Source organism: Ceratotherium simum, chromosome 1 (assembly GCF_057802395.1).
Source record: "Ceratotherium simum simum isolate JZ-2026a chromosome 1, ASM5780239v1, whole genome shotgun sequence".
Lineage (NCBI taxonomy): Eukaryota > Metazoa > Chordata > Mammalia > Perissodactyla > Rhinocerotidae > Ceratotherium > Ceratotherium simum.
In genome coordinates, this window is record NC_141900.1 from 66,000,531 (window position 1) to 66,025,459 (window position 24,929).

A 24,929-nucleotide genomic window follows, 5' to 3' on the forward strand; every position below is an offset into this window, starting at 1 on the left:
TTAATTGATTAAATGATGATAACATACCTCTTAGTAAAATATAGAGGTTTAATGCCTCTCCTCCCTTCTCCATGGAGAAAGCAATTCAAATTAAATCAATGCTTCTCCGACTACACAAACATGGTATAAACAGACTGCAAAACAGCTGAATACTTGAAACATATAACTTCAGTTCTATTCATCAAGTTTTTTTTCTCTAAACAATCTACAACATTGTTTCCCATTAGCAAGAAAAACAAGGTTTTTCTTTGCCCAGATTTATCCACAGGGAACTTTGCATTGCTGATGGATGACTGATATGACACAATAACTAAACAGTTCATATTTTATATAACTTTTTGGAAACAATTCTGTATTTTTTTCCTTTATGTGAAAAGTATGTGTTGTTATTCAACATAAGCCCCACAGAGAAGCACACCACCTCCTCCCCTCGCTCCATGCAACAAAAAGATGGCCATCTCCCTAACTGGAAGCAATGGAACTCTCCCCTTCCACCACAGGGGCTGACCAATACACAGCAGGCCTACAGGGTAGAGTCTCAAGGAGTGACTCTCAGGGACATTTTAAACTAGAAACATTTAAAATGTAACCATACTCAAACAGACAAAGCAGTCTAAAAGAATTAAGTACAAACAGAGCCTCTTTTTTTAAATAATGATAAAAGCAGCCAACATTACTGACATCTTGCTAAGTACCATGTAGTACGCATGAGTCTTACACACCTTACCTCATCTGATCCTACACAACCCAATAAAGTCGGTTTTTTATTTTCTCTATTTCACAAATGAGAAAACTGAAACTAAGAAAAGTTAAGCAGTTTGTCCAAGTCAGGAACCTAGTGAAGAGAGTGAGGTCAAATCCAGGTCTCACTTCATTTCTCAAACAAGACATTTCAAAGATTACATTAAACATTAAACATTAAAAAGCAACTCTTAAACTGCTTTATACGAATATGAATATGGCCAGTAAGATAAAGAAATAGAAGTAGTGGTGAGTGGGAGATGAACACACAATTTACTCTCTCAACAAGCTACCTTTACTTTGCTTTATATACCTCTATTTGAAAAGAAAGTCTATTTGACAAGTGTACATGGAAAGATGACAGATCAATTACAGATTGGTAGGGGAGTTATATAAAATATGAACTGTTCAGCTATTTATCCTATGTGTAAAAATGTACAGCATTATTCATAGAAGAAATACATCTTACCTAAGAGAAACAGTATAGTTAAGCAAAATACTTAAACTTATAGCACTAGTCCTCTTTTAAGCACACTAAAAATACTGAATAACAAAGATAAGCATTCTTATAAATCTGAGTTCAATAAATGCATTCTACTAGTAAGTAAATAATTAACACTCATTAATACATAAATCTTACATATTTCACCTACCCTGAACTTTCTTTAAAAGTATTAACTAAAAAACATTTTAGGACTCAGAATCATATAACATCTCAGTTTTATAATTTTATACAAATGAGCTCACATAATCAAACACACTAACCTTAATTCAGCTTAAAAATATAAGCACCTTACCTGAGTGAGAAGTACAAACTGAGCAAACTGCCAAGGAAGCATGAAAAATACATTGGAAATGCAGAGTGCAATCAAGCTGCCTCGATAAAGTTTTGTAGCCCTTGAGAAGATAAAATAAATATCAGTAAGTTTAACCAGAAAATATTCTAGCATGGGTCCAAACTGCTGCAAATTAGAATCTCTAAAACATGATCTGGTTATAAACATAAATCGGACATAAAATGAACCAACAGGTTAGAAATTATACCTCCTGACACTCGATTACAACAATTTTCTAGGAAAAGTAAATACCCATTATTACTATAAAAACAAAGCCTGCCAAAGAGAGACAGGGCATCTGGGTCAGGATACTCATTGAATTATTTCAAACTATGTTTTGATGAATTCATAATCAAACATGCTTAATGCTGCATTCAATAGATTCACTTGGAGAGACAGAGGATGTCTATGAAAAATCACAGAAAATAGCATATTCAAAGTGCTTAGTATTCTGCAGACAAGTACTGCAAGAATTCAGAATATGGGCAGAGCAGCTGAGGGCGATTCTGCGGAGGATGCGGGATAAAAGCCGGGCCCTGCAGAGGTAAGAAGCAGAGAAGATTAGAGGAGGCAATGGCAGAGGCTGTTCTGGAGCCACCTTTACAGGCTTCACCTTGGTCCTGACTTGTAATTTAGGATTTTTAAGAGAGTGAGGTGATTTTATCTTTCATGCTAGTTTTAAGAAGTACTTTTCTTCCAAATCAGTGAGCCAATGCGAAGCCCCTGATATCTTCCCAAGGTGAAGTGTGCATGTTAACATACTGAGAGACAAGGTATGCACCTTGGATGGAGTAGAGAAATCTTCCTTAGGGTAAACCTACCTGGGCGCTGAGCGCCACCAAAAACGCCTTTCTTCGCTCATTAAGTATCCCTTCTCCAAGGACATCCCTCTCCACTATTCTAATCCAACTCTTTCCATCATGCCCCTAAATCAAGTCTTTTTAAAATCCAGGCAACATATTAATGAGTTATGAATCAATTTATTAGATAAAAAACAGCAATTTATAATGGAGTGAAGTAGAGGAAAAAAAATGTATGATTGCATCCTACACAGTAAGGGTCCTTATTCTCTTATGATTCATAATTCCATGAAACTTCTGTTTCAGCTGTTTGTCTACACACGTGCATATGTATACCAGGTCAGAATGTAAGATGGATTTCTTATTTCTTGTAGATCACAGTCAGTAAGTTGGGAAGCCACTGTCTAAAATAAAGCATTTCTCTACTGTTTTTGAATACTGAACATGATTTTCATTCTATGGATGAATAAGAGACAAAGATTTCCGAGCAGATTTTAATACTAATCTGGCAGCTGGTACAGAACGCACTGGGAAGAGAGAGGAACAAGTGGAAAGCAAAGGAACTCCACCTGATGATGGCATGATCAATACAGCACTGAACTAGGATAAGAGAAATGGAAACAGATATTGCCAGGAACAACCAAGAACCAGCTAAGACTATAGCTGGTATTAGGTGATTTATACAAAACTAAAAATACTTAAAATTCAAAACTGGACAATTAATTGGTTAATTTTAACCAATTTGTTAAGATAAAATATCTAACCTTATTTATAAATGATGTCTAGCATTAGAAGTAGTCTCTTTTCTAGCATTATCACAGCATCTTCAGTAGCTACAGCCAACAGCAACGCTGCTCAGCTTCTTCTCGTCTCACCCACGCCATTCACCAGCCCCCCAACACCACGAGCGGTCAACTACAGGTAGAAACCAAGAACTAAAGGAAACAGCTACTTCACCAAAGGAGACAGAAATTAGTAATAAGGATGAAATATCAGAAGACTGAGATGAGGCTGTCATCTTTCAGAAGAAAGGCAAGACATCTGCTACAACTCCAGAAAAGGAGGATGTGGTTTTCCCCAGCGAAAAGGACTGCAGCCAAGAAAGCAGTTGTCACTCCAGGGAAATGAAAGCAGACACCACACTTCCACACAACCAGTCACACCAGACAGAGCAGCAGCCACATCAGGTAACAAGGGAGCCATGCAAACCAAGGAACAAAGGACAGGAAGACTTTCCTCAATAGGAAGTGATGAGGTGCCACTGAGGATGGGGAGGAGATGGAGATGGTGATGAAGCCGAATGAGCAGTGGCGAAAGTAGTGGCAGCTCTAGCTTCAGACGGCCAGGAACATGAGAAGGAAGATGTCAATTAGGATAAAAATAAAGAGAACGGAAAAGATCTTGAAGGAAAGAAACTCCCCTAAAACTTTTCTGCAAAAACCAAAAGTAAAGATAGGAATGAGGATGTGGATGAGGCTGAAATGACAATGATTAGGAGGCAAAAGAAAACATAAAGAAAGAGCTTGCCACAAAAGCACCTGGAGAACAAGACGTAAGAACCTAACAGAAAGCAGCCCCTGAGGCCAGGAAACAGCAAGCGGAGCAGCCCCATTGTGGCTGGCAGAGTGACGGCCTCCAAAGAGATCCACATCCTCATCACCAGAAACTATGTTTATGTCACAGTACATGGCAAAGGGGAATTAGGGTTACCAGTTAGCTGACCTTCAGATAGGGAGATTATCCTGGATTATCCAGGTGGGCTCAGTGTAATCACAGGGGTCCTTAAAAGGCAAGAAGAAAGTTGGAATAAACCGACAGGAGAAGGAACTCAACCAGCCATTGCTAGCTTTGAAGATGGAAGGGGCCATGGCCATGAGCCAAGGAATGCAGGCAGCTTCTAGAAACTAGAAAAGGTGAGGAAATTGATTCGACCCTAGAGCCTCCAGGAGTGTAGCCCTGCCGATATCTCGATTTTAGGGTTTCTGACCTACAGAACTGTAAGATCTAACATAATAAATCTAAGTTTGCAGGTGATTTGTTACAGCAGCAATAAGAAACCAGTAGAACCTTCTGCAATACATCCCTCAGGATGGCTTAAAGGAAGCAGTGCTCAGCAGGTGGAGCAGCACCATCCGTGGCTGCTCAGATCAGAGCAGATCAGTGAGGAAGTGTAAGAAGCAAAGTTTGCCATCATTGGATTTACGACAGAAGCAGAGGTAGAAGAAAAGCAGAAATTAAAGACTGATGGGAAGTCCACAGTCTGCACTATAATGGAGAAGAAAGCCAAGATCAAGAATGTGAAGTGGAAACACAGCATGTGCAATGGTGAATCAGATGCTCATTATAGCACAACACTTCTTCCTGAAATGTTTGAGAAGGCAACATCTATCAAGGTACCCCAGAGCTAAAGGTTATGAATTCACAGAGTTCACTTTATTAGAAGATGCTAAAGAAGCTTTAAATCTTATAATAAAAGAGGAATTTAGGGGAGAGCAATCAGGCTGGAGTTGCAGGGACTTTAAAAGCTAATACAAAAGCCGCCACCCATCCTACATTCTGTGAAAGGCCGGTCTAAAAACACTAAATAAGAGAAAAAGTCATGTAATGGTTGTTTTCCTACTGAGACCATCACAGGGGGAAATGGATGGTCCAAAGGGTTTGGAGTAACAGACTTCAACCAGGTTCTCCCGAACTCTGCAGATCACTGAGGGGAATTCTCAGTCTGAGTCATCTTCAGATTTTCATCATGCTTTGTTCTATTTTTTCAGAGGCCCCATTTCATTTTATTTTTACCCTCTGAATCAAGGCAGCATCTGTCTAAACTCAGTATTTGTCAACAGAAAGGGGAGAGAACTATTCTGTGTCCTACTCTCTTTCCACTCGTGTGGTACTTGCATCTCTGTCGGGTCTCTAGCTGAAGGCGAGATGACATGGGAGAGCCCAATCCAGCCCTGAATTTCCAGCAGGAATTCTCCTAGCATATCTTTGGTCTACTGAGGTGGTTTCTTTCTACCCCTACTAGCTGATTCTCAGAAACGCTAAACAAATGTAGACAGAAGAATTACATGTGTTAATGTACCTGATCACAATCATTCCCTGAACTGTTCTCTGCTCTAAAAGACTATATCTTATGGATACACTCTACTGCCACCACCTTCCCCACTTCTTCTGCCTATTTTTAGGAGGCTGTAGTGGTGGCAGAAAATGACTTGAGAAAGTGGAGATGGCAGACAAAGTGGAAGCAGATTTGCTGCTCCTCGAGCAGTATCTGTGGACCACTAAGAAAAAGGAAGAAGACTAAAAGGCAGATTAAGAAAATATTTTTGGTAGTAAACATTCTGAAGTTATACTCTTAAAATACCTTTATGAATTCAAGCTGGCATCAGCATCATCTTAATTATTTTATTACATTGACTGCTTTTATTATGGAAACTTAAAAAATTCTTGCTGACATTATTCAATGCAAATCAAATAAAGAAACAACAACTAAAGAGAAGTCAAAGTTACCTGAGAATATGAGTCACAAGCAACATCTGAAGCACAAGGAATGGATACGAGAAGCTCTCTCGGAGAGGTGGTGTCCACATCACACGGGTACACTGAAAAAAAGTTCATAGTGTATGGAATATTTGCTAAATTTGTTAAGTAAGACATACCAAGTGAAAGCCACTATTTATAAATACAAAGAGAAGTTTTCTTCACACATAACTTCAATGGTGTATTGGAAAACAAGCTACTAGATTTTCCACCAACAGCAAAACTGGGAAGTGAGAAGCATTACTGAGAGGGAGACACATGGCATAAGATGCTGTGAAATATTAACATCATGAATTATCAACAACAATGTACCAAAAAACTTCAACTACAGTCTAAAGGGAAAGTACTAGCTAGAAAATGTTCTGCCAAAATTAAAAACATTTCATTTGCATGGATTGTGTAAATTAACTATAGTTTGTCTTCTTTCACACAAATTTCAGCAAAACTAACCCTAAACAATACTTCAAAACTCTTTCTAGTCATAATGTTAGTATTTTCATTCAAATGCTGCTAAAAAGGAGCACTCCACTTTTGTTTTTATTTCTTCTTTACCTAAGCTACCCTGGGCTGTAAAATATTTAAAAGTGGCAGAGAGGATCAAATAAAGTAACGAAAGTCCTAAAATAGGCAAGTATCAACCTTTCTGAAAAGCTCACTTTAGATTTAATGTACTGTCTCCTTTTTTGTACTCAATCATTATTCTGCCTATATACTAAATATATTAATAAGTCCATCTTTCAATTTAAAGAAAACTGCATTGCATTAAATTTAAAAAATTTGATATTACTACTACTAAGCTAGTCACGCTAGAAGAAATCATTACATCTTTCAAGTCAAGCAGGGCTACTTTAGAGACTATACACAATTACAAAGACCACAGTGGAAATAATCTTTTCCTTTATTTTAGCTCTACCTCATACTATTAGATATTTCTACTACTGCTATAGAAAGAGCCAATTTACTCCTCTTTCTTACCAAAACTCATCATCCTCTATGAAATTTAACATCGATATCTTTAAATGAACTATACACACAAGAGAATTCTGAAAAGATTTAAAAAGTCTTTAAAAAGGCATATTTGTTGTTACTGGAATGTAATTTCAAAAATCTGTTATTTTATTAGATTAACTAGAGATTTCAGTATGATTGACAATAGAGCTATATAACCAAAATTTATAAAGCTACCAATCTCTATGCAAAAACGAATAAAATATTTAAGCTACATAATGCACAATTTGAGAATTTTCTTCATACAAACTGCTCACCCACATTTATTTTGCTACCCAAACTTTACTATGTTGTCAATTCTTAGAAATTCATTTCTCTTTAATAGCTGAAGTCACTCAGTTCTCTAAAGCTCAATTACATCCTCTGTAAAGTGAGGATAAGCAGGCCCTCTAAAATGTGAAGAGTGAATGAGTTTAAATGTATGTTCAAATGCTTCTTATTGTTGCTTCAATAGCATTGTGACTTTACTAGATCGGGTACAAACATAACTGCTGTTCCAGATGACCCCATATAGTTTGAAAATAGTAAACAGCTTTGCTTTAATCATATCTTAAGTTTCAAAAAATATGTTTTTCTTTAACTATAACTTTAAATGGAAAATAAAAATCTATAGTTCTCTATATAGGTTGACAGTTTAAAATACCAATGACTTTTAAAGGCATTATCTTGAAATATAAGAATTAAAGAAGGAAATACACATGTGAACTGCTTTAAAAAGGGATGTACCCTGCACTCTAACAAAATACAAGAAATTCTTTAATTGTGAAAATGAATTCAATGAAAATCTTACACTGTTTAAACTGTCATCTCCAATATACAATTTTTAGCACACATTTCATAGCACTGAATAAATTATGCCTACATATGAAACATAATACTATCTAGATATTGATGACGACAAGCTTTTATTTTCTGCTTAGTAAGGGTTGAATTTTTTTAATCATTTACTCAAGAATCAAAAACAAAGGAATTTTAGCAACAGACAGCTTCATTTTTCAATCTCTACTTTCAAACAGTTTACTTATACTATTAGAGTTCTAGCATAATCTAATCAATTTCTCTTCATAATTTAAAAATAAATAGAAGTATGACTGACTAGTGAATTATAAATTGTAGTTAGTATCTAACAGATCATGTTTAAGGCTTATTCTACATTAACTAGATTGATATTTGCAGGATCAATTGTAACCTAGTATAATGTTTGGATTTAAAACCAATTACCCCACCTCTGGCTGCTGCACTGCTATATTAGCTATAATATTGATTTATATTGCTTAATACTAGTTATAATATTGCTTTAAGCACTATACTTCATGGGCTTCCAAAAAAGATTTCTGGCCACCATGGATTTGGCTACTCTTCTTCAGAGAATGGAAGAGGTTTAAGAATTCTATTATACAGATGTTAGCCATTAAAAATGCAAGGTGCAACAGTCATGGTTTAAACATTTCCTATTTGATGTTACTTAGGATAGTCCCATGGTTTATAGAGACCCTTAGCTTGGCATGGGCTTTGTGCAGCTGATGGCACTACATCTTTATAATAAGCCAGGTAGCTTTCTTGGAGTTTTTGTCTCTTTCTGTACCATGTACTGATACACTGACCAATTAACCAGCCAGTTAAATATGTCAGTTTGAATTTGTAATACAACTCTGGCTCACACAGTAATTAATGTTGCAGTGATATATAATTGCTATTATTGAGCTTTATTATCTTAATAAAGAATTTCTGCTGGTTCTATGAAAAGAAACATTTCTCTTTTTTGTTTCTGAACTTCTAGGATATCAGTATATCCTATCCTAAGTTTACAGAGAACTTCTATGAAATCAGTCAGCTTTGTTGGAAAAGCAATGAATTACATCTTCATGACTCAATTTACTGTTGCAATGACTCAAACTCGACCATTCCTTACTCACTTAAAATAGAAAATATACCTGACAAGATATTATCAATATCAACTCTACCACCTTTGCCATGTGGTTGTAAACTACACTTCTCAAGGCTATCAACATATTCAGAATTCTGTCTACAGTATGCAAGTGTTTGTCAAGACAACAAAGGCAGTATAAACTGAAACCAATGATTCTAATGGTATTATCAAAACGGCAACATAACATAGAGAAGCAAAAATAATTCAAGTAACTTTTATACTATTTTACTTTTGAACTCTGTACACCCTTAGTAGAATATACTCTTAGGAGAAAAAAACTGCAAAGAAATCTTAAACCTCATTTAGTACATTTGTTATTGGTAATAGTATTAGCATACTAATTCTGAAATTATTTTGTGTGTATTACAGAATAAAGCAAATAAGTAAATACACTTCAATTGTGGGGGGAAGGAGATACAAATATGGAATGGGGGAAGGCAGAGAAGAACCCCATAATACTGGATTAGAATTACTGGAAGAATCAGCATGAATTAATGATTTTTAAAAAGTATATTTCCTAGCTCTCTGCTGAAAGGAGCTAAAAGTAATTACATCCAAGTAGCAATGAGCACACAAGCACCCTGCTTGTGGTCTCTAAATACCATTTTCCACTAACAGGATCCAAGGTTCCTTGGAAAACAGCTGATTCCATATCGGGGGACAAGAAAGTACTAGGTGATCCTGAAACACCTTTTTGTGCAAGAAAGTAAGTATTCAAAGACTGATAGGGACATATCAAAAGGGCAAAGAATAGTACCAAAAAAACTATAAAATACTTAGGAATTAATCTAACAAAATATTTTCAAGACACAAAACATTGCTGAGAGAAATTAAAGAAGATTAATATAAATGAAAGGATATATCCAGTTTATGGATTGGAATATTTGGTATATTTAGGATGTCAATTCTTCCTAAATTGATCTAGAAATTCAAAGCAATCACAGCTAAAGTCCCAGCAGGTTGTGTATGTGTTGGAGGAGGGAGGAGTCATAGCAAGTTGATCCTAAAATTTATATAGACATACAAAGAACCTGGAATAGCTAAAGCAATACTGGAGAAGAACAAAGCTGGAGACTTTTACTACCAGATATCAAACTTACAAAGCTATAGTATTTGATCATGTGAAACTGGCTTAAAGATAAACAAACAAATAAATGGAACAGAATTGAGAGTCTAGAAACAAACTCACAAATATACCGTCACCTGATTAATGACAAAAGCACCACTACAATTCAGTAGGGAAAGAATGGTCTTTTCAACAAATGGTACTAGGTTAACTGGATATTCAAATTGGGGTGGGGAGTGGGGATCTTAAATCCACTTCAGGTATACACAAAAATTCAAGATAGATCAAACCAAAATGTGAAAGCTACAATAATCAAGTAGTAGAAAACATAAGAGAAAATCTTCATGACCTGTAGTAGGCAAAGATTTTCTAATCAAGACACAAAAAGGACTAAACATAAAAGAAAAGATTGATAAATTGAACTTCATCAAAATTAAGAACTTCTGTTCATTAAAAAACTCCAGGAAGAGTGAAAAGGCAAGCCACAGACTGAGAAGATATTTACAGACAATATATCCGACAAAGAACTCCACAAAATTGACAAAGAATTCCATATACCAATACAAGAAATAAACAACCTAAAATTTTTAAATGGGCAAAGACTTAAATAGCCACAGCAGAAAAGAGGATATCTAAACCAGATAAGCAATATAAAAAGATGCTCGACATTATTACTCATCAGAAAAATGCAAACTGAAACATGAGATCCTCTTTCACTCATGAGGATGGCTAAAATAAAGAGGACTGCCAATACCTAGTAGTGACAAGGATGTAGAACAACTGGAATTTGCATACACTGCTAGTGGGAGTGAACACTGGGACAACAGCTTTGGAAAATGATATGGATAAATATTCAGACATATGTTGAAAGAAGTCAGCCACAAGAACGTACGATTCCATTTATATGAAGTCCCAACACAGCCAAAACGAATTTACAGTGACAGAGGTGAGAATCGAGGATACCTGTTTTGGAGGAAGGGGAGGGATATAGGTTGGGTGGGGACAGAGAAGAGTCTGGCTGAGGGCTGAAAACAGTCTATGTCTTGATCTGCATCATGGCTACGTGGTTGTATATATATGTAAAACCCATTGAGTTCTATGGTCAGGATATTTAAATTTTAGTGTATGAAAATTATGTATCATAAAAAAAGAGAGAAGGGGCTCCTACTGGCCAAAATTATGTCAATTTGAGCATCAAGAAGAATTATGATGACAGTGGATTATAAAACACTAAATAAAAAAAGAATCCACGTATATACAGTGATACTAAGAGAAAATGAAAGGGAGGGGAGGATTCACCTTTACAGAACACCACCTGTAAATGAATGCAGAAGAAACGATAGCATTAGGAAATTACAATTTGCAGTGGCCAAAATAAGAGAACTAAATCAAGATCATCAATGGATGCTACAAGGACTCAGTAAAATGTTATTGAAGAACAGGATATTCACAGTGCCTCAAAATATTATCCACAGACCAGTTATTAATTTAAAAGGAAAAAAACCCATCTTTATAATAGAGAAATCTGACAGACACCACCCTAACCACATGATCAAAGTTAGCAAATCCAATAATGAGTCAAACTGGGCTTACATACCTCCAGATGTAACGCAGAGAAAAGAATACATCATCATGTATATGTCATTCTTCACAAGGGGTTCTAATCTGAATCTATTAAGGACACAATCAGACAAATCGAGATTGTGAGGCCTTCCATGAAACAATGAGCCTGGACTCCTCAAAAATGTCAATGTCACAAAAAGAAAAAGAAAAAAGTAAGACAAATTGTTCTAGATTCTTAATTAGAGTTTGGATCCAAAACAAAAGCATGAAGGAATTTATCATGATAACTGTGAAATTTGAATATGGACTGTTTCAGACATTTTGTATAATTATCAGTGATAAATTTCTTGAGAATGGTAACAGTACTGTGATTACGTAGAATGTCTTTGCTGCTCTCAGGTAATATATACTGAATATATATATGAGAGATGTCATCATGTCCACAACTTACTTTAAATGGATCAGAAAAATGTCGGTGTGTGTATACGAGAGACAGAGAAAGCAAATGTGGTAAAATATTAAAACCAGTGAATGAAGTGAATCTAGAACTCTGTGTAGGTTTTAAATTTTTCAAAATAAAAAGCTGGAGGAACAAAGTACAGAAATGGGCACTATTTTTGATACTGCCAGTTTGGGACAAAATTTACAGTGGAACTAGATGTAGCTCAAAAGAAGATATAGAACATCTGTTGGCTCTACTTGCACACCTGGGAACAACTGCATAATTCAGGTATGGACCTGCCATAGGCAGAGAGTCTTTGCTGGGACCAGTAAAAACAGATCAACTTCTAACAACATAAACTGAAATCCAGAAAAGCCACAACACAAAAATAAATCTTTTCAACTGACAACTTCCCCTCCACCAACCCTGGACACACACACACACACACACACATGAATTTGGCGGAGTAAGGAGCAGTAGGGGAGAGACAGAAAGCAGAGAGATCTCACAATCTCATATAGTGCTTAGCTTCCAGGAACTTGCTGAAGTTGAATCCAGAGATGGAATAAACAAACTAAAAAGCTGAAAACTAACTCCCTCCCAATTCAAATGCTGATAAGACCAAAGAGGGCATGCCCTGGTGTCTTGACGTGAGTACAGCCATGTATGGCCATTCCATGGACCTACAGCCACCAGCACACAAAGAAATATAAAGCTGCTTTCTGTGTGGTGGGAAGTGGCCCTTCTCCCACAGAGATAGTTGCAAATTGTAACATTACAAGGCTCTTTGGGCATCGTAGCTCAGGACGGACTGGCCATCTGTGCCGGGCTGTGACGATAACCAGGGAGCAGAATGCATGTACACAACTGCCGGGCTGGGACGACAGCCAGGGCGCTCAGCACACATACGCAACTGATAACCATTTGTGCATGGAAACACTAAATGCTTGCTCTGCAAACTCTGTAACTGCTTACTCTGGAGATTACTGATGCTATATAAACTGCTGGAAAGTGAGGCCTGGTGAGAGTCTCACCTGTGGAGGGGATGCCGTCCCCAGGACCTCTGACGATCAGACTCCCGCCTAGCCATGTCAATTGAAGAGACTCTCCCAGGCGCAAAGGCATGGAGGTTGTGAGTAACTGATCTGATGTTTTCTCTTTTGGTCAACCTGGTGTTTCTCTTTCCGGTTGATTTGTGTTATTTCCCTTTCCAATCAATCCGATGTTTTTCCCTCTTATTATATGACCTATTCGAATCTGCTTCTATCTCAGTCGATCTGGTGTTTCCCTTTCCGATCGATTTGTGTCATTTCCCTCTCATTATCTGACCTATTCCAATCTGTTTGCAGACTATCGCCTTTACTCTCCTCTATATAATAAAAGATACATTCAGTCCATTCGCTTGGGTTGGAAAGTTTCTTTTTATGTCTCCGATCGAATCTACCAAACCTCTCAAAACACCTGGGCTGAGCATCTGGAAAGTTGGAGACTGAGCCAAAGGGCAGAGATCTCTTTAATTCATTTGAAACTGGAGGTAAACTAAAACAAATTAAAACTGCAGTCCTGCCCAGCTTAGCAGGCTTCATGGTGGGATCTACATGCTCAATCCCTCAGCCTACATGCCCTGACACAGGAAAAGATGCTCCCTATGGGAAAAAAACAAGCAAAAACAATGATCTAGTTCAGGCTTTATCATTCTTTTATATAAAATGTCTTACATAAAATAGAAAGCTATCAAACATGCAAAATAGCAGAAAAATATGACCCACAACCAAGAGGCAAATTCTAGTCAACTGAATTAAATCCACAGATAAAGTAGACGTTAGAATTAGCAGACAAAGACTTTAAAATAACTATAATAATTAGGTTTAGGCAAGAGGGAAGTCAAGATGGCGGCGTAGGCAGACTCTGAACTCACCTCCTCCCGCGGACACAGCCAATTTACAACTACTCGTGGAAAAATTACCCCTGAGACAGAACAGAAAACTGGATAAGAGGAACTCCTGCAACAACGGACAATCCTAATTGAGGTGGAAGAGGCAGAAACTCCCTTCTGGAGAGAAAAACGTCGCTTTCACAAGCCGCCAGCGTCACGGCCGCCCGGGAGCAGCCCACAGGTACGCAGCCTCCCTGGAGGCGCAGGGCCCTGAGCCGGGGAGCGCCCCCACTGGAGGCATTTTGTGGACCCAGCACAATCGAGACGAGTGGCATAATATCTGACTTTGCCTGCTACTAAAACATTGGGGAGCACCCCCAGAAAAGCTGGTTCACAAAGAAATTAAAACTGGCTCTTAAAGGGCCCATGCGCAAACTCACCCATTTCAGAAAGCAACCTAAAATCACCAGAAAGAAAGGTGCACAGTGCTTTGGTGAAAAGAGACTCACCTAATAGGCCCTGAGGGCATCTCGGTGAGGGGTGAGACATCTCCAGGGACTGGGACAGTGGCGGCGGCCATTGTTGTGGCCTGGTGTGGGCGTGCTGACACAGATGCCACTGGAGTTCTCCCTGAGGCCTGCTAGCCCAGGGTCTCCCCCAGCCACTAGAGCACCGATTTAATCCAGCTCAGCCAGGGCAGGCAGCCCACCCTAGAGACTGGCCCCACGCAACAACAACCACTCAGGCAACTTGCGGGCCTGCATAGATTGGTGACTGGATTCTCTGCTACCTGGCAACTGAGCTGACTTCAGTGGGGCAGGACGTGCACAAGGAGCAGGTGGAGAGTGTGGGGCAGTGGTGGAGTGTGTGGGGCTCCCGCCGTGGAGAGACTGGGTCTGCTTCGGGAGGTTGGGGCGTGCACACGGGGCAGGACTGTGTTGACTGTGTGTGTGGACCTGTGGTCGGCAGGGCTTGTCAGCTGCAGAAGACTTGTGCTTCTCAAAAACCCACATAGGTGGTTTGCCCCACCTTCCAAACCCTGAAACAATTGCACGCTCCTGTGCCTGAGGCCAGCCCCACCCAGCTGCAATCCTCAGAGAGCTGACAAGAGACCTAAAGGCTAGAGGCTTATAGCAATTGTAAGGCCCTGAGCCTAACAACCTGCCACGCTGGGGGCCTACTCACTTAAAAGAAATACTGCAACACAAATGTGGTATTAGAACTTGCAGCTAACTGTGCTGGGGCTCCCCACACCTCATAAAGAGACTGAAGGGCCCACAACAACTACAAGCAGCTCAGCATTACAACAGCTGGCCAGGAGCATAACTCGGCCTCCCTGGGCGCCTACAGGCAGAGCAAACAGGCCACAACAGAAGGACACACGTAGCCCACATAGGGGTCACCCCTGGAACATTGAGAACTGAGGGAAGCACACTGCAGGCCTCCTAAGCCATCACTTACATAAGGTCACCTATCCAAGAGCAGGAGACGTAGCTGACCTCCCTAATACGTAGACACAAGCACAGGGAAAGCGGCAAAATGAGGAGGCAAAGGAATACATTCCAAGTAAGGGAACAGGACAAAACCCCAGGAAAGGAACTAAGTGAAACAGAAATGAGCAACCTACCTGACAGAGAGTTCAAACTAAGAGTGTTAAGGATGCTCACTGATCTGGGGAGAAGAATAGATAAACTCAGTGAGAATGTCAACAAAGAAATGGAAGACATAAAAAAGAACCAATCAGAAATGAAGAATACGATACTAGAAATGAAAAATTCATTAGAGGGACTCAAAAGCAGAGTAGAGGATCAGAAGAACGGATCTGCGAGCTGGAAGAAAGACTAGAAGAAATTACCCAAGCTGAACAGGTAAAAGAGAAAAGAATTAAAAAGAGTGAGGACAGTCTAAGGGACCTCTGGGACAACATCAAGCGCACTAACATCCGTGTTATAGGTGTCCCGGAAGGAGAAGAGCAAGATAAAGGGGCAGAGAATCTATTTCAAGAAATAATAGATGAAAACTTCCCTAACCTAAGGAAGGAAACAGACATCCAGGTACAGGAAGCACAGAGAGCCCCAAACAAGATAAACCCAAAGAGGCCCACACCAAGACACATCATAATCAAAATGTCCAGAATTAAAGATAAAGAGAGAATCCTAAAAGCCGCAAGAGAATGTCAAGTTACATACAAAGGAAACCCCATAAGGCTATCAGCTGACTTCTCAGCAGAAACCTTACAGGCTAGAAGAGAGTGGCATGATATATTTAAAGTGCTAAAAGGAAAAAACTTACAGCCAAGAATACTCTACCCAGCAAGGTTATCATTCAAAATGGAAGGAGAGATCAAAAATTTCCCAGACAAGCAAAAATTAAAGGAGTTTGTCACCAAGAAACCAGTGCTACAAGAAATGTTAAAGGGACTGATTTAAGGGGAAAAGAGAAGACCACAAATAGGGAAAATTATCTATTTCCATGATAAGAGGGTAATGGATACAAATGCACAAAAAAGAGGTTAGATATGATATCAAAAACATAAAAGGAGGAAGGAGGGGAGTTAAAGAGTAGAGCTTTCAGACAGAGGTCAAACTAAAGAGACCATCAATTCTGTAAAGAAGAAGAAAGGAACAGAGAAGGACTACTAAAACACTGAGGAAAAAAAAAAAGTTAAAAAATGGCAGTAAGTACATACTTATCAGTAGCTACTTTAAACGTCAATGGACTAAATGCTCCAATTAAAAGGCATAGGGGGGCTGAATGGATAAAAAAAAAAAAGACCCATATATATGCTGCATAAAAGAGACACACTTTAGACCGAAAGACACTCAAACTGAAAGTGAAGGGATGGAAAAAGATACTCCACGCAAATGGCAATGAAAAGAAAGCTGGGGTAGCAGTACTCATATCAGGCAAAATAGACTTTAAAACAAAAACTGTAAAAAGAGACAAAGAAGGGCATTACATAATGATCAAGGGAACAATCCAACAAGAGGATATAACACTTGTAAATATCTACGCACCCAATGTAGGTGCACCTAAATATATAAAGCAATTATTAACAGACATAAAAACAGAAATAGACAGTAACACAATAATAGTAGGGGACTTTAACACTCCACTTACACCAAGGGATAGATCATCCAAACAGAAGATCAATAAGGAAACATTGGCCTTAAATGACACACCAGAACAGATGGACCCAGTAGATATATACAGAGCATTCCATCCAAAAACCGAAGAATACACGTTCTTTTCAAATGGACATGGAACATTCTCCAGGATTGATCACATATTAGGCCACAAAACAAGTCTCCATAAATTTAAGAAGATTGAAATAATACCAAGCATCTTTTCTGACCACAACGGTATGAAACTAGAAATCAACTATAGGAAGAAAATCAGAAAAGCCACAAATACGTGGAGATTAAACAAAATGCTACTGAACAATGACTGGGTCAACGAAGAAATCAAAGAAGAAATCAAAAAATACCTGGAGACAAATGAAGATGAAAATACGACACACCAGAATTTATGGGATACAGCAAAAGCGGTCCTAAGAGGGAAGTTTATAGCAATACAGGCCGATCTCAACAAACAAGAAAAATCTCAAATAAACAATCTAACAAAGCACCTAAAGGAACTGGAAAAAGAAGAACAAACAAAGCCCAAAATCAGGAGAAGAAGGGAAATCATAAAAATCAGAGCAGAAATAAATGAAATAGAGACCGAAAAAATTAATAAAACCAAGAGCTGGTTCTTTGAAAAGATCAACAAAATTGACAAACCTTTAGCTAGACTCACCAAGAAAAAAAGAGAGAAGGCACAAATAAGTAAAATCAGAAAGGAAAGAGGAGAAATTACAACAGACACCTCAGAAATACAAAAGATTATAAGAGAATACTATGAAAAGCTATATGCCAACCAATTCGACAATCTGGAAGAAATGGATAAATTCTTAGAATCATACAACCTTCCAAAACTGGATCAAGAAGAAGTAGAGAATTTAAATAAACCAATCACCAGTAAGGAGATCGAAACAGTAATCAAAAACCACCCCAAAAATAAAAGTCCAGGACCAGACGGCTTCCCTGGTGAATTCTACCAAACATTCAAAGAAGAATTAATACCTATCCTTCTCAAACTCTTCCAAAAAATTGAGGTGTGGGAGAAGCTCCCTAACTCATTCTACAAAGCCAACATTACCCTGATACCAAAAGCAGACAAGGACAACACAAAAAAAGAAAATTACAGGCCAATATCACTGATGAACATCGATGCGAAAATCCTCAACAAAATACTAGCAAATCGCATACAACAATACGTCAAAAAGATTATACACCATGATCAAGTGGGATTTATTCCAGGTATGCAGGGATGGTTTAACATTCGCAAATCAACGTGATACACCACATTAATAAAATGAAGAATAAAAATCACATGATCATCTCAATAGATGCAGAGAAAGCATTTGACAAGATACAGCATCCATTTATGATAAGAACTCTGAATAAAATGGGTATAGAAGGAAAGTACCTCGACATAATAAAGACCATATATGACAAACCCACAGCTAATATCATCCTCAATGGTGAAAAACTGAAAGCTATCCCTCTAAGAACAGGAACCAGACAAGGATGCCCATCTCACCACTCCTATTTAACATAGTAGTGGAAGTCCTAGCCAAAGCAATCAGGCAAGAGAAAGAAATACAAGGGATCCAAACTGGAAAGGATGAAGTGAAACTGTCACTATTTGCAGATGACATGATTTTATATATAGAAAACCCTAAAGAATCCACCAGAAAACTTTTAGAAGTAATAAACAAATATGGTAAAGTTGCAGGATACAAAATCAACATACAAAAATCAGTTGCATTTCTATACACTAACAATGAAGTAGGAGAAAGAGAAATTAAGAATACCATCCCATTTACAATAGCAACAAAAAGAATAAAATACCTAGGAATAAACTTAACCAAAGAGGTGAAAGATCTGTACACCAAAAACTATAAAACATTGCCGAAAGAAAGTGAAGACACAAAGAAATGGAAAGATATTCTGTGCTCTTGGATTGGAAGAATTAACATAGTTAAGATGTCCATACTTCCTAAAGCAATCTTTAGATTCAATGCAATCCCTATCAAAGTTCCAACAACATTTTTCACAGAAATAGAACAAAGAATCCCAAAATTTATATGGAACAACAAAAGACCCCGAATAGCTAAAGGAATCCTGAGAAAAAAGAACAAAGCTGGGGGTATCACACTCCCTGATTTCAAAATATACTACAAAGCTATAGTAACCAAAACAGTGTGGTACTGGCACAAAAACAGACACACAGATCAATGGAATAGAATCGAAAGCCCAGAAATAAACCCACACATCTATGGACAGCTAATCTTTGACAAAGGAGTCAAGAACATACAATGGAGAAAAGAAAGTCTCTTCAACAAATGGTGTTGGGAAAACTGGATAGCCACATGCAAAAAAATGAAAGTAGACCCTTACCTTACACCATACACAAAAATTCACTCAAAATGGATTAAAGACCTGAATATAAGACCTGAAACTATGAAACTTCTAGAAGAAAACATAGGCAGTACGCTCTTCGACATCAGTCTTAGCAACATATTTTCAAGCACCGTGTCTGACCGAGCAAGAGGAACAATGGAAAAAATAAACAAATGGGACTACATCAAACTAAAAAGCTTCTGCACAGCAAAGGAAACCATCAACAAAATGAAAAGACAACCTAACAATTGGGAGAAGATATTTGCAAACCAAACATCTGATAAGGGCTTAATCTCCAAAATATATAAAGAACTCATGCATCTCAAAAACAAAAAAACTAACAACCCAATTAAAAAACGGGCAAAAGACCTGAACAGACATTTCTCCAAAGAAGATATACAGATGGCCAACAGACACATGAAAAGATGTTCAAAATCATTAACTATCAGGGAAATGCAAATCAAAACTACAATGAGATATCACCTCACGCCCGTCAGAATGGCTATAATTAACAAGACAGGAAACAACATGTGTTGGAGAGGATGTGGAGAGAAGGGAACTCTCATACACTGCTGGTGGGAGTGCAAACTGGTGCAGCCACTATGGAAAACAGTATGGAGATTCCTCAAAAAATCAAGGATAGAACTACCATATGATCCAGCTATTCCACTGCTGGGTATTTACCCAAAGAACTTGAAAACACCAATGAGTAAAGATACATGCAATCCTGTGTTCATTGCAGCATTATTCACAATAGCCAAGACTTGGAAGCAACCTAAGTGCCCATCAAGGGACGAATGGATAAAGAAGATGTGGTATATATACACAATGGAATACTACTCAGCCATAAGAAACGATGAAATCCAGCCATTTGTGACAACATGGATGGACATTTCGGGTATTATGCAAAGAGAAATAAGTCAGAGGGAGAAGGTCAAATACCGTATGATTTCCTTCATTAAGTAGTAGATAATAACAACAATAAACAAACACATAGAGACAGAGATTGGCTTGGTGGTTACCAGAGGGGAAGGGGGGAGGGAGGAGGGCGAAAGGGATAATTCGGCTCATGTGTGTGGTGATGGGTTGTAATTAGTATTTGGGTGGTGAACATGATGTAATCTATGCAGAAATAGAAGTATAATGATGTACACCTGAAATTTATACAATGTTATAAACCAATGTTACTGCAATAAATAAAAAATTAAAAAATAAAAAAAATAATAATAATTAGGTTTAAAATTTTACAGAAAAAGATTGATAGAATAAGTGAACAGATGGGAATTTTCAACCGCAAAATGGAAGCTTTAGAAAAAAATGAAATTCTAAAATTGAAACACATCTAAAATGAAAAAGTCACTGAATGAGCTTAATAGAAGAATGAATATATCAGAACAAAGTATCAATGAACTCAGGGACATGGCAAGAGAAAATATCCAAATTAAGGAAAAAAGAGGAAGAGAGTGTCAAAAACCTGTGGGACAACATCAAAAGTTGAACATATGTGGAATTAGATCCTCAAAGAAGAATAAGAGAGAGAATGGGGAAGACAAAATATTTGAAGAGAAAACATTTCTTAAAAATTTTCCAAAACTGATAAAAAAAAAAAAATCAACCCATGGACTAAAGATGTCCAGTGAACCTTAAGCAGGATTTATATAAAGACGACAACATCTAAGTTCATCACCATCAAACCAACAAAAATCAAATATAAAAAGAAAGTCTTAAAACCAAAGAAGAGACACATTACACATTGTAACAACAAGAATGATAGCTGACTTCTCATCAGACAATGGAAGCTAGAAGACAATAGAATGACACATTTAAAGCGCTAAAAGATAAAGTTATCAACCTAGAATTCTTACCCAGCAAAAATACATTTCAAGAAATGACGCACAAAATGAGGATATTTTTAGACACGCAAAAACTAAGAGAATTTGTTAGCAGCCGATCTTCACCACGATGCTAAATAAAGCTCTTAAATCTAAAGAGAAATTATACCAGATGTAAACCCAGATCTGTGGGAAGAAATGGAGAACACCACTGAAACCCATATTGAAATAGCCAGTTGTTCAGTATAACTAGGAGTTAATTAGGCACAGGTTAGGAGATAGAAGGGGAAGGAAGTATGCAATGCATAGGAAACAGCACGTGCAAAGGCCCTGAGCAAGGAGAAGGAATGGACCTTTTTAGGACCTGGAAGAAGGAAGGACAGTAGGTCTGACGCAAAGAAAAGAGCCTGAAGAGTGGTGATATATAGCAGGGGCCAAGTCATAAAGGATGTCGTAGGCTAGTTTTCTACTTCATTATAGGCTAATTTTCAAATCCACATCAACAGATTCATTCCCAACTAAGATTAGCACACTCTTGCTTTGGACTTTTAGAGTTAATGTAAGTTTAACATAAATTCACAAGTCCATAGGCACACCACTCAATAGCTTAAATAAATAATACATCTTGTACTTATACTATTTTCCAAACTAATGTAAAAAGTATTTAAATCATGCCACTCTTCTGCATGTAACCCTCCAGTGGCTCTTCTATCTGCTCCAAATGACCCTTACAATGACCAACAAGGACTACAGAATAAGCTCCCTCCACATCCCACCTCCCATTATTAACTGTCTGGCCTTATCCCTTCCACTCTCTGCTCCTGTCACAATGGCCTCCTCACTACTCCCCAGATAAGCTGGTACTCTCTCACCTTAAGCAGAAGATCATCCTACCTTCACGCAATTATCCACAAGGACAGGAGTCTTTGTTTTACTCCCTGGCACATCCCCAGCATCTACAAGTACCTGGCATACAGGAGGCCCTCAGCATATGTTGTTTTAATTAAGCTGAATAAACAGAAGACCCAGAATAAATGTCCTGGCCAAAACCTTACCATCACTGGAAAGGGAAGAGAGGAAGGGAGGGAGGAAGAGACAAAGAGATCGAGAGAAAGGAGGAAAAGAAGAAAAAAAAAAAGTCCCACAAATTTGCAAGGAAAGAACTTTGTACTTTACTTATTTGTAAAAGATAAACTATGGTGTTGTCTTTGAAATCCTACTCCCCTAAGAGGTATATGTGTTGAGAGAAGTTTGGAGACATTACTGGTTAACTAGGAAACTTATCATCCTCTCCCTGCTTAGCAACCTTGAGCCAAACACTTAACCTTTCAATACCTCCATTTTTATGCATAGTAAGATATTATTTACTACTTATCTACCATACAAGATTATAAGGATTAATGAGACTATTTGCAAAGTGTTCCGAGAATTCCTTCCCAAATCTTATATAAATGGCATAACTATGTCAATAAGTAATTAGGAACAAGCACATTTATATTTATACTTTAACCTCAGTTCAGTTCAAAAATATTCAGGAAACTATATGGGTCAGAAATATGTTATGGGTAATAAAAAAGATTAATTAGATATGCCTCTAAAACAATGCTTTCATAGACTTTGAATTAACTACTTTCGTTTCCAAAAAAAAAACAGTAAGAGATTTTCCTCCTCATATGTGCATATCTTTATATCTGTGAACGTGTTTTATATAAAACACCATCAGTCATGCTCCGTAATAATTGTTTTTAAATCTCATTATGAAAAAGCTAAATAAAACTATTTCACATATAATGAATTTTAACAGTCAAAAACTCAAGAAAAATATTGTATTTAGTTTTTTTTATATACACATCTAAATGCTTTTCCATCAGCATGCTATAACTCCTGCAGCATCAACTCATGGTACATCCATCTTACCTTATAATAGGGAAACAGTTCACAGGCAGAGCAAAACTGTTAGCTTTCATCTCAGCAATAATTCTCAACAGGGGCAGAATCAACATTTAATTTAAAAACTTTATAAGTGAAAACATCTGCATAATTTTTATTATGAAATGTATAACATCACTATTATTGATCTTTACTATGTGTAATTAATAGCTCCTTTATTGTAGTTTCACGTTTCAGATTTGAAGGTTTTAAATTTCTGTTTTAAATAATTTGATTAATCCTTTTATACCACACATTTTGTAGTTTTTTTGTTAAGGCGAAAATTTTCCCTTGTAAAACCATCTGAGAGAAAGAATATTTTAAAAAGTACATCATATACTATCTTAGACTCAAGCACAGAGCAAACTAAATAATGGAAATGGAACTTAAGGGCAAGTAACAATTCACAACTATTTTTTGGCACATAAACCACTCACTCACATGATTAAAATAACTCTTCTAAAAATGAAGGGTACCAATTAGTAACCCATCACCAATTCCAATGAGCAAAATAATGTGATACTTGAGAACGAAGCTCACTAAATGCAGGAATAGGTACTACCAGAGTAGATGCTTCTCCCAATATAAAAATTATATATTTTAGGCAACATTTTTAAAATTCAGAAAAAAATAGGGTTTGAAATTCTCACAATTTGAAAACCAAAATAAATATAAAATTATAACAACATGGTTTTCAGTTACTTGAGTTCTCACCATTATTTTAGCCAAAACTATAGAACTGCAGTTTATGCTCTCAATTTTAATATATGTCCTGACTCAAAATAGTCTCTTTTCTACTCTATAGCTACAGTTACTGATATAAGTACCATTAATAACTTGACTATTTCAGTTAAACTGCAGTTCTAATTCTAATCACATTTAGTTTACCTTTTCCTAAGCAGAAAGTGATGTCTAAGCATGTTTAAATACACTAAATAGCTGAAAAGTATCAAAAAGAAAATCTATCAACCTGAAAAATAAACTGAATAGTCTAAATTTCATGGGGCTGGCCTGGTGGCAGAGTGGTTAAGTTTGTGCACTCTGCCATGGCGGCCCAGGGTTCGCAGGTTCAGATCTTGGGTGTGGACCTACACACCACTTATCGCGCCATGCTGTGACAGGCGTCCCACATATAAAGTAGAGGAAGATGGGCACGGATGTTAGCCTAGGGCTAATCTTCCTCACCAAAAAAAAAAAAAAACAAACAAAAAAAGAAAAACTGAAAAGACTTTGTAAGGAACAATGTTCATGCTACATAAGTATCAAAATTCTAAGAAAAAAGGTAAGATCAGGAATTAATAACCTTTAATTTACACTGAGGGTAACACAGTGGACCTTTCTGCTTAACAGATGGTAGTCTTTAAAACTGTGTCTTGGCTTCAAAATTTTCAATAATCCCTTTCCTCCAACATCTTATTGTGGACACTCGACGCTCTTTTCTTCCATTGTTAAGTGATTATTTCCTATTTCTTAGGTCATTCTCACAGAATCTGTGCTTCTAAATGTTTTATGGTCCACACTACAACACTGAGCAGCATCCACAGTCAAAAAGAGCCAAATAATTGTATTTTATTTTGCTCAAAATTCAGACCAAGCCAATTAATTGATATCAGATTGCAATCATTTTTTTTGTCAAATGCTCTATTTATAAGGCCACTCTAGCTTTAAATTTCTGTGATTCTAAATACTAAGTACGTTTTAGTTCAAGATCTATTAGTAACCTGCTGAATGATAAAAAAAGTTCAACCTTGACTCTACAGTTAGAGCTTTGTAACATGTGCATATTCAAACACTGTAGACGCTTAGTGTATAAACGCATAAAAGGATTGTTACTTCACTCAAAGCGAGCTGACCTTTCTTCT

The 24,929-nt window shown here is 37.3% G+C and overlaps 1 protein-coding gene across 1 annotated transcript in view; it reads right to left on the reverse strand.

Annotated features, from left to right (window-relative positions):
* The window catches only part of DPY19L1 (dpy-19 like C-mannosyltransferase 1), a 107,867-nt gene that overhangs the window by 39,572 nt on the left and 43,366 nt on the right, over positions 1–24,929 (reverse strand). Inside the window, 2 exon segments of the mRNA XM_014785823.2 lie at positions 1,539–1,638; positions 5,885–5,976. Coding sequence (XP_014641309.2) covers positions 1,539–1,638; positions 5,885–5,976 — 192 coding nt within the window.